The 16,985-nt window shown below is 36.4% G+C and overlaps 1 protein-coding gene across 1 annotated transcript in view; it reads left to right on the plus strand.

The window, feature by feature from the left end:
• Window positions 1-3,315, plus strand: part of PPA2 (inorganic pyrophosphatase 2) — a 157,938-nt gene extending 154,623 nt beyond the window's left edge. Inside the window, exon 10 of the mRNA XM_007948299.2 lies at window positions 3,132-3,315. Within this exon, the coding sequence (XP_007946490.2) occupies window positions 3,132-3,315 (184 nt within the window). The remainder of the gene's footprint in view (window positions 1-3,131) is intronic.
• Window positions 3,316-16,985: the final 13,670 nt, after the last annotated feature.

Raw genomic sequence — 16,985 nt, forward strand, 5'->3', positions numbered from 1 at the left:
GGAGCTGTTGCATTGTGGGAAATTGAAGTCAATGTCATGAGACAAATTATATGTGAGCTGCTGTGTAGAAAGTGAATTTGCTCTATAAACTTTCACCCAAATCACAATAATTTTTTTTTTAAAAAAAAAGGAATAGATTTACATTTATCAGCTAAAATTATAAGATACCCAGCACCATCTTAATTTCAGAGCCACAGGTTTTTTTTTTTTTTCTTAACTTTTTGTTGTGATTTCTTCCTTATGTTTACCACTTTCCCTCATCCTTTTTTCTTATCCTTTCCTGCTTTCTGAACTTTATCCCTGGGCAAATGCTGCCCTTTTGGTCTAACATGATTGACTGTTCTAAGTGTGTACCTCCCTGGTATTATATTGTTCACCTCTTAGGTCTATTACTTGACTGAAAGTTGAGCCAAGGGAGTGAGTTCAATTCCAAGCTTGGAGATGACTAAGGGCCATAGTCTTGAGGGTTCAACCAGTCTTTATCAGACTAGTAAACCTGGTCTTTTTTATTATTTTGAATTTCATTCTACATTTTTCTCCCACTTTTCCTAGTATTTCCTATTGTAATCCCTTTTAAAGTGGGTGAGAATCGTGCTGGGCACCATCTAGTTCTTTTGATCTGAGGGTTGTGTAGGCTGAGGTTCACGAGGCCCACTACTCCCTTGGACTAATTGTTTCCATGCATCTTTGGTTTTCTTCACTCTTCTATGATCTGGATAAGGAGAAAGCAATGGTTGCACCTTAGATGGCTACTTACAAGCTTTTAAGGCTCTACTTGCTACTCACAAAAGTAATATGTAGAACATTGTCTCTGTGGACTATATTATGCCAATTGTTTGTCTCATGCAATATTTGGGACTAAAAAAATAATTTGTTGTTTATCTGAAATTCAAATTTAGCTGGATAATCTGTGTTTTATCTGGCAACCCTATTTAGAGAAAGCCTATCTGCTCTCTCACCATCATTTTTCCAGAATTTCCAAGGAATATTCTAATTTGGTTTAGGTTATAATGTTAAAATCACTGCATGTAGCATAGTTAGTATATGTCATGCTTTTTTTCCAGAAGACTAGTATTTGGGGGTGTGCAAAGTATAATTAATTGCCTGATTCTTTTTAAATACATTTTTTATTTTTATTAAGGAAACACCTGACTTATAATGTCCTACATTTTTCAGTTTTTACTTTACTTAAGCATGGGTTGTAGAAAAGAGAATATCAAAATTATAGTCTTAAAAGATGATAATGCAGACTTTTTTGAGATTTTATTCATGCCAAAATGGATATAAATCCAACATTAAAGTCTACATGGAAACCAAAAATTACTTACTATAATTACTGTATATACAATGTCTGATTACAAAGAGAAATAATTAAAAAGACAAGTAACAACAAGAGAAATTTTTGTCATAGATAACCTCAATATATTTTAAAAATCCATTATGAAAATAAATGTGATCATGTATATTCCTTAGATTCACTTAGGGCGAAAATATGTGTGTGTGTGTGTGTGTGCATGTGTGTTTTATTTGTAATGATCTCCTTTAGAAATCTGCTAATCACTTTATACATATATGTGTGTGTGTGTGTATGGATATATGTATATATGTGTACCTGCGCACACATAATTTAGCTTTAACTTCCTTCTTTGCTATCTCTTTCTATATCCATTTTCATGAAATGAAAGAAAAAAAATTCAGTCTTATATGCTTGAGAGAAATGATGCCTTTGCTTTCATCTAGAAAGTAGGAAATATGTAATGGATGTCATGCTTGTGGAGATACAAGAAAGACATTTAACTTTATAGAGGTTTTACTAACCAGGAAAGGTACTGTTATTCTTATGCCTGCTGAATTTTCTTGCTTTTAAGAAAATACAGTTTTCATTTTCATAGTTTATTCTCACCATATTTAGCTCTAATCTTCCACACTTGTCTGAGATAGAGATTTTGCAATATTTTTCAGTGGCCAACTATAATGTTTATCACTTCATTTTGCCAGAAAATTCCTCTTTATAGTCATTATTCTGTGGGTTAAATCTGGTTTCTTTGTTTATTTATTTATTTAATTAATTTTTATTTTGATTTGGGTGAAGGTTTACAGAGCAAATTCACTTTCTATACAGCAGCTCACGTACACTTTGTCTCATGATATTGACTGCAATCTCCCACAATGCAACAAGTCTCCTCCCACTTCCTCCCCATAGCCACCTCTTCCCTGTGTCTTTCCCTCCCATGCACTCCTGCCCCTTGAGCTGTCTCCCTGTGCATATACAGGGATCTCTCCAAGAATGTATCTACTTAATGTAATTGTTCAACTCCTATGCCTGTCTCTTGTTGGCTGGAAGCCACAGGAGTGGGTTCAATTCCAGACCTGAAAGGCAGCTAGGGGTCGTAGTCTCAGGGATTCAACCAGGCTCTTACAAACCTGCAAGCCTGATCCCTTTTAAGTTCCTTTGTGTCTTAGTAAAGGTGAAGTGTAATTGTGCTATAGCTTTATATGTATATATATATATATATATATATATATATATATATATATATATCTGATGATAATTGCTAACAGGAGAAAAATGTGACAATCTGCTTCTCTAAAATTTATAGCCTTGGAAACCCTACGGGGCAGTTCTTCTCTGTCCTATAGGGTCACTGTGAGTCACAATTGACTCGACAGCGATGGGTTTAGTTTTAGCAATGATTACTAGGAGTTGTTGTTGCTGTTGTTATATCCCATCAAGTCGGACCCAACTCACAGTGACCCCTCCTTGGGTTTCCGAGGCAGTATCACTACGGAAGTAGATTGCCTCATCTTCCTTCCGAGGAGTGGCTAGTGGGTTTGAACCGCCAGCTTTCTAATTAGCAGTCAAGTGCCTTAGGCACTATGCTACCAAAGCTCCCATTAGGAATTGTACAATATCATTAAAAGAGATGTTTTTAATTCTAAGACTGCAGTATTGTGGAGCACTCTGTATTTGTAGCCTTGCCTGAAAGAATGCCCTAGTTTATATTCTTTTAGTTCCTTTTTCATTAGTTGGAATTATGCAGTCAATGCAGAATATTTGGAATTGGTTTCTTTTTTTGGTAATTGCTCCTATTTTATCCTGTTTAATAATAGCATTCTCTTTTCCTCTTCAGCACAAACGTGCAGGTTTGTGATAGCCCTTTCCGTTGCACTGAAGAGGAAGCAAGATCATTAGCTGAATTGGTAAGGAGCAATTGTCCCAGTGCATCCTTTAATCTTATCAGTGCCATGGGGAAGTCTAGCAGAAATCCTGAAAGTCTAGTAGTGAAATGTGTCAAGTGTTTTTGGGAAGCATGAAGTTAAAAATACAGTATTAAAGTCTATTTCTTTTTTAATGTGGAGAATTTAAACCTTCTGAGACCTTAAAACTTAAAACTTAAACCTTAAATGACCTTAAACCTTTTAGCTGAATTTTTTTATTTTAATTTTGAAAATACTTTAATCATTTAAAACCTCATTTTATATGGTGCTGTTTTTCTTACCATCACTAATTCATTGTTCTTTATATTTATTTGCTCCCCTCTGTACCCATGAATTATCCTTGTTCCCATAAATTATCTACCATCTAGGTCTGAATTCAGACTGATCACTGGCACACACATGAATTTGGGGTCAAGGAAAGTGAATGCATAAGGCTTTTTTTCCTTGTGTTTATGTGTGTGTATGTGTTTTGTTTTGTTTCATTTCATTTGGCTGTCTCATTTTGCTAAGTTGTGAATCATAAGCTTTCTTTGGAGTTTTACATGCCTTTGAGTTTGGCTACTTTTTGGTTTTAGTGATAATACTGCTTGAAGGCAACTGGATTTATTGTTTAATTAATATTTGATTTGGAGACTACCAAATAAGAGAAAGGAGCCCTGGTTGTACAATGGTTAATCACTCAGCTGCTAACCAAAAAGGCACCAGTTTGAACCCACCAGCCACTCCTTGGGAGAAAGATGTGGCTATCAGCTACCTTAAAGATTACAGCCTTGGAAACCCTATGGGGCATTTCTACTTTGTCCTATAGGGTCACTATGAGTTAGTATCAACTAGCCAGTAAACATCTATAACAAATAAGAAAATTCATATTCAGATGATTAAATGATACTGTTGTGTAGAATGTGCTCAGGAGTGATCATAGGCTAGAAATCCCATTTAGAAATCAAGGTTCTTTTTTTTTTTAAAAAAAAAACTTGTTAAGAAATCGAAACTAATGGAATTAGATCTTTAGAGCAACAAAAATGTCTGTTCACTACAGATGCTTTGTGTTTCTTTCTTTTCACTAATTTAGCAGCTTGTTAACTAGTGCCTACTGTGGTAGAATTCTAGGTTCTGGGATACAGTATTAAAGAATCTGTAGTATGTGGAATTTCACCATTATAAATTTGTGAAGTCACAGAATTTCTCTGTTAGTAGCCTCATCAGTAATTCAGAAATCTTAAGAGTCCAGATTGGGTCACATTTTCTTGGGGAAAGTTTATCAACTTGTAATGACAAATTCTTTGTCACCAAAGTATTATACTCCTTTATGTTTCATCTCTTCAGAACCATATCAGGATGTTTGAGTTAGAAATATTTACATGTATAGTTTCAGGCCTCTCTTGCTATATATTGAACATTGCACTATCTTAAGTGTACTATCAATTTTCATTTGTCCTTTGGTCGTTTGTTCAAATAACCTAAAATACTAAAGTTATATATTAAATATTGTCAATCCTGACTACATTCCTGTGCTTGTATGGAAACAATGAATTATGTTGTTGTTGTTACTGTTAGTAAGATTTCTTACTAACTTAAAATGAGTGAAATTCAATAGAGATGTGGCATGGATCCAAGTAATATTAACTTGATTCTGACTGGTGGATGTTAAATGAGTCTGAAGTATAGTCAAAACAAGACTAGATGTGAATTGATATTGTTAGTTCCCATTGAGTTGATTCCAACTCATGGCAACTCCATGTGTGCAAAGTAGAGCTATATAATTAGAGTTTACAAGGCTGTGTTACAAGGCTTACCTTTTAGAAGCAGATAGCCAGGCCTGTCTGCTAAGATGCATCTGGATGAGTTCAAACCACAAGACTTTTGGCTAGTAGTAGAATGCTTAACTGTTTGTGTCACCCACATCTATATTGATAAACTACTCAAATGAGTTATTAGGTGAGATTTTAAGATAAGGTAACTGCTTTTCTAAGGGAGTAGTTTTTAAATACACAAAGGAAAGAAACAGACTACTTTTGAGTGATTAATGGAACTGTTGCAGGATACATGTACTGGTAAGCATATATTGATCAAAACATGTGTAAATCTAGCATTTAAGCCAAAAGCATTAAGTAATCACTCAATGATATATGAAGATAAATTAAGAAAAATATTGTTGCTAAAACCAAGAAAAATAAAAGTCAACAAACCAATGACTCTCCTCAGGAAGCACTCCAGAAACAAAGTAGAAGATATCTATTGAAGTAATTTATCATACTTAGGTTAGAGATCTTAAGAAGGATAATAGTTCTAGGGAAGATATGAAAAAGAGAATTGAAATAATCAGAAGGACTATTGGAATTTGCTTATAAATATAGATATTTGAATTGCATACAGTCATGAAAAGCACAGCTATATCAAAAACAAGTTTTATTCATTATATCCTAACACAGGAGGGATCTATAGGAAGCAGAGTGCACTGCTCTTTCATTCTGAGTGTCTGGGCTACAGCATGTGGCCATGGCAACCAGAGCATCACTCTGTAAATGGTTGACTCAAAGGACCACCCAAATAAACATTTTTGGAGTATTGTATCAAGTTTTTTTTTTTTCTTTTTAATCTTTATCCAACTTTATAATGAAAAGATATAAGATTCTTTCCTAAATTTTGAGAAGAACTTGATGACTAACAATTGGTATGTTATTTCAGGGAGTACAGTTCAATGCATTTATATGAAACAAAGGTTGTATGTGTGTGTTTGTTGTATATATATTATGTGTTTTGCCTTTCATGTCTAATATTAGTTGATACTCTAAAGATATTTGAGTATGAAGATTTAAGATGTTACTTTTAGAAGACTTTACTGTTCTTAAATGTTATTTTGAAAATGTATTGAGAAAATAGAAATAACAAAATTTACAAGCTTAGTAAACTAAAGAAAAATTGATGCCTTTGAATTATGATGTTGGTGATGAATATTGAATATACCATGGAACAAACATCTGTCTTGGAAGAAGTACAGCTAGAATGTTCCTGAGAAGGGTTGAGGTGAGACTTCATCTCATGTACTTTGGAAATGTTGTTAGGAGGAACCAGTCCCTGAAGAAGGACATCATGCTTGGTAAAGTAGAGCCTCAGCAAAAAAGAGGAAGACATGGAATGACCCAGTGACTGCAACAATGACCTCAAACATAGCAACTATTATGAGGATGGCACAGACACAGGCAGTGTTTCAGTCTGTTTTACATGGGCTCACTGTGAGTCAGCACTCATTAGGACCTAACAACAACAATGTGAGATTGATGATGAAATAGAGAAGGCACAAATAAAGCAAATGTAGAGTTCAAAAGAAGATAATAACTATGAATATTGACAAGTCAAATAGTTCTAAGAGAATATTATTAGAAACTTTCAGCTATATCTTTGTAAGCGCAAATGAATTGATAATTTTGTTTAAAATACAAATTACCAGTGTTAATGCAAGAATAAACAGAAAATCTGATAGACTTATACCAATTTGAAAGAAAATTATACAGGTGGCAGATTTCCTGATGTTAAAGAATTTAATCTTTTTTATCTGAATCTCAGTAGCTTTCACTGAACTTGACTGTTTGATCCTAAAATTTATATGGAATATTAAAGCAAAGGATCGAGAATAACCTAGAAAGATGAATAAATTTGAACAATTTAATAAAGCTTAATTTAAATAAAACAACTATAAGAAAAAAAAAAAACATTGCCATCAAGTCAATTCCAACTTTTAGTGACCCCATAGGATAGAGTAGAACTGCCCTATGGGGTTTCCAAGACTGCGGTCTTTATGGAAGTAGACTGCTACACCTTTCTGCCGTGGGTTCAAACCAGCAACCTTTCAGTTAGCAACTGAGGGCTTAATCATTGTGCCACCCATGGTTACTCCTTGTAAACAACAAAAGATACCATAAATTAAGTTAAAAAGATAAGCCATTGAATGGAAGAAGATAGATGCTGTTTTACTCCTCTATGCTGCTCTAACAGAAATACCACAGTTGGGTGGTTTGAACAAACAGGGATTTATTCTCTTACAGTTTTTTGTGAGACCTGACTCACAGCGACTCCTCCTTGGGTTTCCGAGGCAGTATCACTAAGGAAGCAGATTGCCCAAACTTCCTTCCAAGGAGTGGCTAGTGGGATTAAACCACTAGCCTTCTGGTTAGCAGTCAAGTGTCGTAGGCACTATGCTACCAGAGTGTAGGAGGCTAGAAATCTGAGTTCAAAGTGCTGGCTCTAGGAGTTGGGTGAAGGCTCCTTGACCTTGGGCTTCAGCTTTACCTCTTGCTCCCAACCCACTGAAGCTGGAGGCTTCTCTTAACTCAGGCAGCTTCTGGCTGCTATGGCTGACAAACCCAAGGTTGACAAGTAAAATGGCACATTCTCAAAATTATCAAGCCAACATAGTAGGCCACTAATATAGTCCATTAACAGGCCCGAGATCAGCAGACAACATGGAAGGCCATTGAGATGAAGATTTGACCAAATGCAGGATCCAGATGTGCCAAAAGCTCAGAGACCTTTCTCAAAACTGCTTCTTATATACTGGAAGCAGACTACTCCTCTAAGGCAGCTACTCAGATGTTCACACATTCCACCATGGAGTTCATTACCAGTCTCATCATGGGGAATTACTATATCCAGCTGCCCAGCCACTAAAAACCAGGCCTAGACAATTTGACATATAACTTAACCACCACAGATGCATATAACCAACAAAAAGATTAGTTTCTATGATATCAAACCAGTCCAGGGAAATCTCAGCTTCCCTCCCTGGTCTGACCCCAGCTACCAGGCATTTCTCTCTCATCCCCATTCATCCAGCAGTCCTATAGTCTCTGTTTTTCTCATGTGTGAAATATATCATAATTTAAACAAAAATGCCCAAAGATATATTTAAGAATCTCTTTCCTTATCCCCCATAAACAAAAAATAATCATTTACTTAGTCAAAGAAACAGGAAAATATGACCCATATTGAGGAAATAAATGAAGCGAAACCAAGTAGAACTGACACAGATGTTAGAATTAGTTAATAAAAAGGGGGGCAATAAAACAACTACTACAGCTATATTCTGTATGTTCATAAAGTTACAGGCACAGAAGACATTAAAAAAAAACTAAATTCAGACTTACAATAGCTACAGTGTATGAGGTGAAATGTACACTGTATGGGGTTAATGGCAGATTAAACATTGGAACAACAGAATTGGAGAAGAAAAAAGAAGAAGAAGAAGATAGCATTAAGGATTTGTGGACTTCAGACAGTCTAATGCACATATAATTGAAGTCCCTGAAGGAGAAGACAGAGTTGGGAAGAAGGATGAGAAAAAATACTTAATAATGGCAAAATTTTCCCAAATTTAATGAAAACTGTAAATCCACAAGTCTCCAAAGCCCAAATTAACCACAAGCACATAATGTATTAAGAGAACAGTGCCACTGCACATCATAATCAGATTGCTCAAATGGATGATTAACAGAAACTTATTTAAAGCAACCAGAGGAAAAAGACACATTAAGTACAGAGAAACAAAAATGACAGCAGACTTCCTGTCAGAAATAGTGCAGCCAAGAAAGCAGTAAAGCAACATCTTTAGTCATGAAAGAAAATTAAAAAAAGGAACAAAGCTGTTAACCTAGAATGAATGCTCTACTGTACTCAGAAAAGATGTTTTTCAAAAGCCAAGGGAGAATTCAACACCAGTATGTGCAAACTATAAGAATCTCAATTCTGTACAAACTTCTAATAGAAAATGAAGGAATACTTGTCAATTCATTTTATAAAGTCAGCATTACCCTGATCCCAAAAGCTACAAAGACATTACTAGAAAAGAAAACACAGGCCAATATCTTTAATAAGCACTGATGGAAAACTTCTAAATCAAATGTTGGCACTTTGAATATAGCAATATATAAAAAGGATAATAATCAGGACCGAGTAGTGCCTAGCCAGGAATGCAAGGTTGGTTTAACATTCAAACGTCAATCTATGTAACTCATCATTATCAATAAACTAAAATACAGTCTTTATGAAAATCATATGAATCATGACAGAATATTGTTCAACTCACTTGCTTTGGAAATGTCATTAGTAGGAATAAATTGCTAAAGTAGGTCACCATGTTTGTTGAAACAGATGGCAAGCTAGGGCATGGTTAGGCGTGGACCCTTGGTGACATGGGTTGGCACAGTAGTTGCAACAGTGGACTCAAAGCATGCTGTTATGAGAATGTTATGAGACATGTTATGAGAATGACTCAGGACCAGGCAATGTTATTCTGTCATAAAGTCATAAGGTTACTAATGGATCAGAATCTATTCAGTGGTAGCTAACAGCAGCATTCTTTTTTTAAAAAAACAAGCAAAGTAGAAATAGAAGGTGAGTTTTTCAACCTGATAAATGGAAAACTAGTAGTTAATATCATACTTATTTATGAAGGCCTGAATATTTTCCCATGTAGATCAGGAATAAAACAAGGGTATTTGTTCCCTCTGCTTTTATTAAGCACTACACTGAAGGTTCTAACTACTGTAGTAAGACAATAAAAAGAAAGAAAAGACTAATTATAAAGGAAGAAGTAAAATTGCCTTTACCTGAAGTTAACATGAATGCTTATGTAAAAAATCCAACAAAATATAGATAAAATCTGCTAGAAATAAGTAAGCTTAGCAGGTTTGCAGGATGCAAGATCAGTATACGAAAATCAATTGTATTTTTATTTATTAATGACAAACAGTTGGAAACTGGAATTTAAAATAAGTTAACATTATTTAAATGGCATCAAAAATATGAAGCACTAGAGGATAAATCTGACAAACAGATATGAAACATCTGTGCCCTCAGAATTATAAAACATTAAAAGAAAGAAAAATTGTAAAACATTGCCAAGAGAAATTAGAGAACCAAGTGCTTAGTAATATGCTCATGGGCATAAGTCTCAATATTGTTTTGATATCATTTCTCCCCATATTGATCTGTTGATTCAATGAATATCAATTACATTCCATTTTTAGTAGAAATTAACAGAATAATTCTGGACTTTATATGGAACTGCCAAGGACCTAGAATAGACTAAGCAAATTTGGTAAAGAACAAAGTTGGAAAAGTAACTCTTCCTTATTTCAAGACTTCTTACAAAACCATTATAATTAATAAAAGTATAGTAATGGTACAATGATAAACAAAGAGATTAACGAAACAGAACAAGGAGCCCAGAAACATAAATGAACAACTGACTTTCAAATTGATAGCTCTCCAACAAATAGTACTTGAATATTAAATATCCATATGCACAATTAAATAGGCAATCCATGCCTTGTATCATGTACAATAATTGTCTAAAATGAATCCTAAACCTAAATTTAAAATTATAGTACTTTTTTACCTTAGGTTAGGCAAAGATTTTTAGATATGACACCAAAAACATGGTCTACCAAATAAAAAGATAAATTAGACTTCATCAAATTTAAAAAATTCTGTTCTGCAAAATGAAGTCAAGAGAATGAAAGACACGCCACATATTATAAGAAAATATTTAGAAATCACATATTGATTTAAAAAAAAAAAGAGAGAGAAGGACTTGTTTCCAGCATGTGAGGTCCCTGGGTGGTGCACATGGTTTGCATTGTGCTACTAACCTAACGGTTGGCAATTCAGACCCACCCAGTAGCACTGCAGAAGAAAGACCTGGCGATCTGCTTTCTTAATGATTACAGCCAAGAAAATTTTGTTGAGCATTTCTACTCTGTAACACATGAAGTCTCCATGAGTCAGAATCAATTCAACAGCAATGGAGTAGGTTTTGTTTTTTATCCACCATATATAAGAACTCCTAAAACACAATAATAAGAAAACAAAACACCCAGTTTTAAAAAAGTGAGCATAATATTTTTTAACAATCTCTTCACCAAACATGTACTAATGGTTAAAAAAAAAAAATGAGATGATACCCAACCTTATTGGTCATTAGGTAAATGCAAATTTAAAACCACAGTGACATGCCAATCTACAACTATTAGAATGTCTAAAACACATGACCATGTCAATTGTGGTGAGGATGTGGAGGGACTCTTGTATACTACTGTTTTGAATGCAAAATGGTACAACCCTTTGGAAAGAGCTCGGCAATTTCTTGAAAAGTTAAACACATTCCCACTATATTATTTAACTCTTAGACATTTACCCAAGAGAAATAGAAATATTCGTCCCTACAAAGACTTAATACATAATGTCTGTAGCAGCTTAATTTGTAATAAACAAAAAACGGGAAGCAATCCAAGTGTTCATCACCAGATGAATGGATAAAAAAATTGTGATATATCCCTACAAGGGTATACTATTCAGCAACAAAGAAGAAATATTGAGACATACTACAGTAACATGGGTAAATCTCAAAACAAAAAATTATATTGAGTGATAAAAGCTAGACATATGATACATATCATACCATTTATATTATAAGATTTTAGGAAATACAAACTAATATATGTGACATAAAATGGATCAGTGATTTCAGGGTTTAAGAGAGAACCAGGGAGGGAAAGGGAAGGTGGAATTATAAATGAGCAGGAGAAAACTTTTGGAGTTGGTGCTGCATATGTTTATTATCTTGACTCTGATGGTGGTTTTATGAGTATATACATGTCAGAATCTATCAAGCTGTATATTTTAAATATGTGCAGTTTGATGACAACTGATGCTATTTAGCTTGCAGCTCCAATCTCTGCCTCTATCACCACATGGCCATCTTTCCTCTGTGTCTCTTCTCTTTTATAAAGATGCTGTTCATATTGAATTAAGACCCATGCTGCTGCAGTATGAGCTCCTGTTAACTGGTAACATCTTCAAAAGGCCCTATTTCCAGTCAAGGTTACATTCACAGTTAACTGAGGTTAGGACTTCAGTATTTCATTTTGGGAGATCCAATTCAATCCAAAGCAGTTGGCTAATTGGAAAAGTTAACCTTATTAAATTATTCTAGATATATGGGAATTATTCCTAATTTCAGATACTTAAGAAGGAAAGAGAAAAGGAAGAAAGAGGGAAAGAGGGAAAAAGAGAGTGAGTGTGTAAAAGGTAAGTAAATAACTTGTTCAATATTTAACTACTCTTCCCATCTAAGAAAATTTTTTCCCACGTTTCTCCTACATGCTTCTGTTTATGCAGTTTCCTTGTGTTCTGCTCACTCAAGAAATGGAAAAATCTCCAGGCATCTTGCAAAGTTAGGGAAAGTTTCAATTAGGTAATTTGTGTAAAATTCTCTAATTTTGGTGTTATGATAATTTTACATAAAATATAATTGAACTTTACAAGGTTCCACACACAAACTCAGGGCTTGTAGGACTGAGGGAGAGAATCACATTCTTCCTCAAGGAATTACTGTGCCTGCCCCAGACCCTACATACACAGCCTACCAGCCCCAGAGATTTAGAACTCTCAGAATCTGGGATTCAGGCCAAGAAGAATAAGTAAGGACACTTATGTTCAGCTGCGGGGGCCCAGTCCCTTGATACTGTGAACCTCTGGATATAGTCATGATGGGAAAAATTCCAAAAGGTTAAAGATTTCCTGGGATGTGCATTTTCACCATAGTTCTAAAATTGGGAGGATAGAATGCCTCCCAGACAAGGCTCAGCAGCCTCACTGACTTTGTTTTTACCATCAAAATCTTTTCTTATTTTCTTACAATGAAAATGGAATGATCAGGGCCATTCTGTATAACAGTTAGGATTTGGGCACTTTTAGGTACCACTCTCTGCATTTTGGCAGGCTAGAATCTAAATTCAGGGCACTAGCTCTATAGAAAGGCTGTTCTCTCTGTGTGGACTATAGAAAAAGGTACTTGTCCCTTTTCTACATCTTGGGACCTGCATTTCTTAGAGATCTCCATGTGCCTTGGCATCAAGATCCCAGGGTCTAGGGGGTTCTCAGCATAGGGACCCCAGGTCCAAAGCACATGCTGCGCTCCCAGCTCTTCTTCCTTGCTGGCACTATGGGTACCCTTTTTCTGTTTGATTCTCTTTCCTTTTATGTCTTGTAAGATAAAAGGTAATGTACGTGAAGAAATGTTCATAATCATTCACTATTAGAGAGATGCAAATCAAAACAACAATGATACCATCTTGCCCCAGCACTAATAGCAAAGTTCAACAAGACAGAAAATAACAAATGCTGGTGAGGATATGGAAAGATTGGGACTCTCATACACTGTTGGCTGGACTGTAAAATGATACAACTACTATGGAAAGCAGTATAACAATTCCTTGAAAAGTTGGAATTAGAAATACCATTGAGCCAGCAATTCCATTACTAGGTATATATCCTAAAGAAGTGAGAGCCAGGACAGGAGCACATGTATGCACACCCATGTTCATCACAGCACTATATACAAGAGCAAAAAGAAGATGGAAATAACCTAGGTGCCCATCAACAGATGAATGGATAACCAAACTGGTATACACACACAATGGGATGCTAGACAACACGAAAGAATAATGTAGAATCTACAGGTCACTGCATAATGTGGATGAACTTGGAGGATGTTACGCTGAGTGAAATAAGTCAATCACAGAAGGACAAATACTGTATTAGTTTATTATTGTAAAAAGTCAAGGAAAGGTTTCTATGTGGAAGGAAACTTTCTTTGTTGGTTGCCAGGGATGGGAGGGGAGAGGAGGGAACACTGCTAGATCGGTAGAGACAAGTACTGATTTTGGGGGAAGGAAGGGTTATGTACCAAATGTGAGTGATCACCACAGTGGCATTGAGGAAGAGGAAGACATAGAGAGGTGCATGGGAAGTGAACCCTTTTGCATACACAGCTCTGCATTGTCGGTGGTGGCAAACATTGATCTACAGGTGGATAGATGTGTGGACAGGCTGAACTATCAGTTATATCTAGGGAGGGGGTAATGTGCCCACGACCGTGTATAGGGCTGGAAAACGATGTTTCTACAAGTGTGTTTGTATGTACTGTAAGAATATCAAGGTATATAGTAGAGCTGACAAGGGACAAGGTTGTGGTGACTTCTTGGCCACAGCTAGCTACCCAGACAGAGCGAGTAGTCAGACCAGTGGGTTCAGGACCATGATTGCAGGGAACTTCAAGCTCAGTTGGCATAACATACTACACAAAAACGTTTTTCCACATGCTACTTTGGTGAGTAGTGACTGGGATTTTGGGAGCTTCCCAGTGGCCATCTAGATGCAATGATGCGTCTCTCCTCATCCAGAGCAAAGAAGAATGAAGAAAACCAACCAAAAACCAAACTCACTGCCTGAGTTAGATCCGACTCACAGTGACCCCTCCTTGGGTCTCCGAGGCAGTATCACTATGGAAGTAGATTGCCCAGTCTTCCTTCTGAGGAGTGGCTGGCGGGTTTGAACCACCAGCCTTCTGGTTAGCAGTCAGATGCCTTAGGCACTATGCCAACAGAGGTCCTGAAGAAAATCAAAGATGCATGGAAACAATGAGTCCAAGGGACTGCTAGCCCATGCGATCCTCAGCCTATCTGACCATGAAACCAGAAGAACTAGATAGTGCCCAGCTACCACTGTCAATCACTTGGAGGGGATCCATGTAGGAGATCCTGGATAGAGTGGGAGAACAATGTGGTACAAAACTCAAAATCATAAAAAGAAAAGACCACGTTTGCTGGTCTGATAGAGCCTGGTGAGACCCTAATTGCCCTTCAGGTCTGGAACTGAAGTCACTCCTGTGGCTTCCAGCCTAACAACAAACAGGCATATGGAGTAAATATTTATTTTACGTAGATACACTCCTTGGAGCACTCAGTCGTGGGAGAACAGAAGGGTAGTGTTTGCAGCTCAAGGTGTGGGAGTACATGGGAGGAGAAGGACCCAGGGAAGAAGTAAACATTGGGGAGGAAATGGGAAGAGAGCTGTTACATTGTGGGAAATTGCAGTAAATGTCTTGAGATGAAGTGTGTATGAACTGCTATATGGAAAGTGAATTTGCTCTGTAAACTTTCACCCAAATCACAATAAAAATTTAAAAAACAAAAAAGTAATGCCGGCCATATCACAGGGAAACTCCTTTTCTATCAGATTAGGGCTGTGACTTGAGGAAGCACGTTGTATCCCACCCTAATCCCTTTACAAGTGATTGACTGATCACATCAGATTGCATCATGGGATGATTACATAATGACACAACTGCCAAATTACATCGTATGTACTCCTAAACCACTGAGAAAAATTCATTCCTCAAGTTGTAATATTGAAGGATCCTATGGTCAAAGTTTTGAATGACAACGTTGTTGTTGTTATTATGTGCCGTTGAGTTAGACCTAACTCATAGCAGCCCCTCCTTAGGTTTCTGAGGCAGTATCACTGCAGATACAGATACAGGGAGCTCTGGTAGCAGAGTGCCTAAGGCACTTGACTGCTAACCAGGAGGCTGGTGGTTCAAACCCACCAGCCACTCCTCGGAAGGAAGATGGGGCAATCTACTTCCATAGTGATATTGCCTTGGAAACCCAAGAAGGGGTCGCTATGAGTTGGGTCCAACTCGACAGCACATAACAACAACAACAACATCACTACAGAAGTAGATTTCCCAAAATTCCTTCCGAGGAGTGGCTGTAGGAAGCATCAAAAGAAGATGGAAGATACACAGAAATCATTATACCAAAAAGAATTGATCAACATTCAACCATTGTAGGAATTAGTATATGAGCTTCTGTATTGAAAGAAAAGGTCCCAGTTGCACTGGAGGCATTAGCATAAAACAAAGCTCCAGGAATTGATGGAATACCAATTGAGGTGTTTCAGTAAACAGATGCAATACTGGAAGCACTCACTCTTCTATGCCAATAATTTTGGAAGACAGCTATCTGGCCATTTTGATAGTAGAGATCCATATTTGTGTGTATTCCAAAGAAAGGTGATCCTTCAGAATGTGGGTATTATCAAATAATATCATATCACACGTAAAATTTTGCTGAAGATAATTAAAAATAATTGCAGCAGTACACGGCAGAGAAATGCCAGAAATTCAAGCTGGAATCAGAAGAGAACATGGACTAAAAGATATAATTAATGATAAAAGATAGACCTTGACTGAAAGCAGAGAATCCCAGAAAGATGTTTACCTGGTTTTTATTGACTGTGCAAAGGCATTCCACTGTGTGGATCATAACAAATTATGTGTAACATTGAAAAGAATGGGAATCCCATAAAACTTAATTGTGCTAATGCAGAACCTGGCCATAGACTAAGAGACAGTCTTTTGAACAGAACAAGGGGATACTGCATGGTTTAAAATCAGGAAAGGTGTGTGCATCAGGGTTGTATACTTTTACCATACTTTAATCCAAGAAGCTGGACTACATGAAGAACAATATAACATCAGGTTTGGAGGAAGACTTATTAACAGCCTGTGATATGCAGATAACACAACTTTGCTTGCTGAAAGTGAACAGGACTTGAAGCACTTACTGGTGAAGATCAAACATTATAGCCTTTGGTACTGGTTACACCTCAATATAAAAATAACTAAGGTGCACCTAACCCCAAGCCATGGTATTCTGAAGTGTTTCTTATGCATGCAAAAATTGGACAATGAATAAGGAACACCAGAGAAAAATTAATGACTTTGAACTATGGTGTTGGCAAAGAATACTGAATATACCTTGAATTTCCAGGAGAACAAACAAATCTGTCTTGGAAGAAGTACAGTCAGAATGCTCCTTGGAAATGAGGATGGTGAGACTTTGTCTCATGTACTTTGGACA

This window comes from Orycteropus afer, unplaced genomic scaffold (assembly GCF_000298275.1).
Source record: "Orycteropus afer afer isolate SDZICR_OR568_19922 unplaced genomic scaffold, OryAfe1.0 scaffold00211, whole genome shotgun sequence".
In the NCBI taxonomy this organism is placed as follows: domain Eukaryota; kingdom Metazoa; phylum Chordata; class Mammalia; order Tubulidentata; family Orycteropodidae; genus Orycteropus; species Orycteropus afer.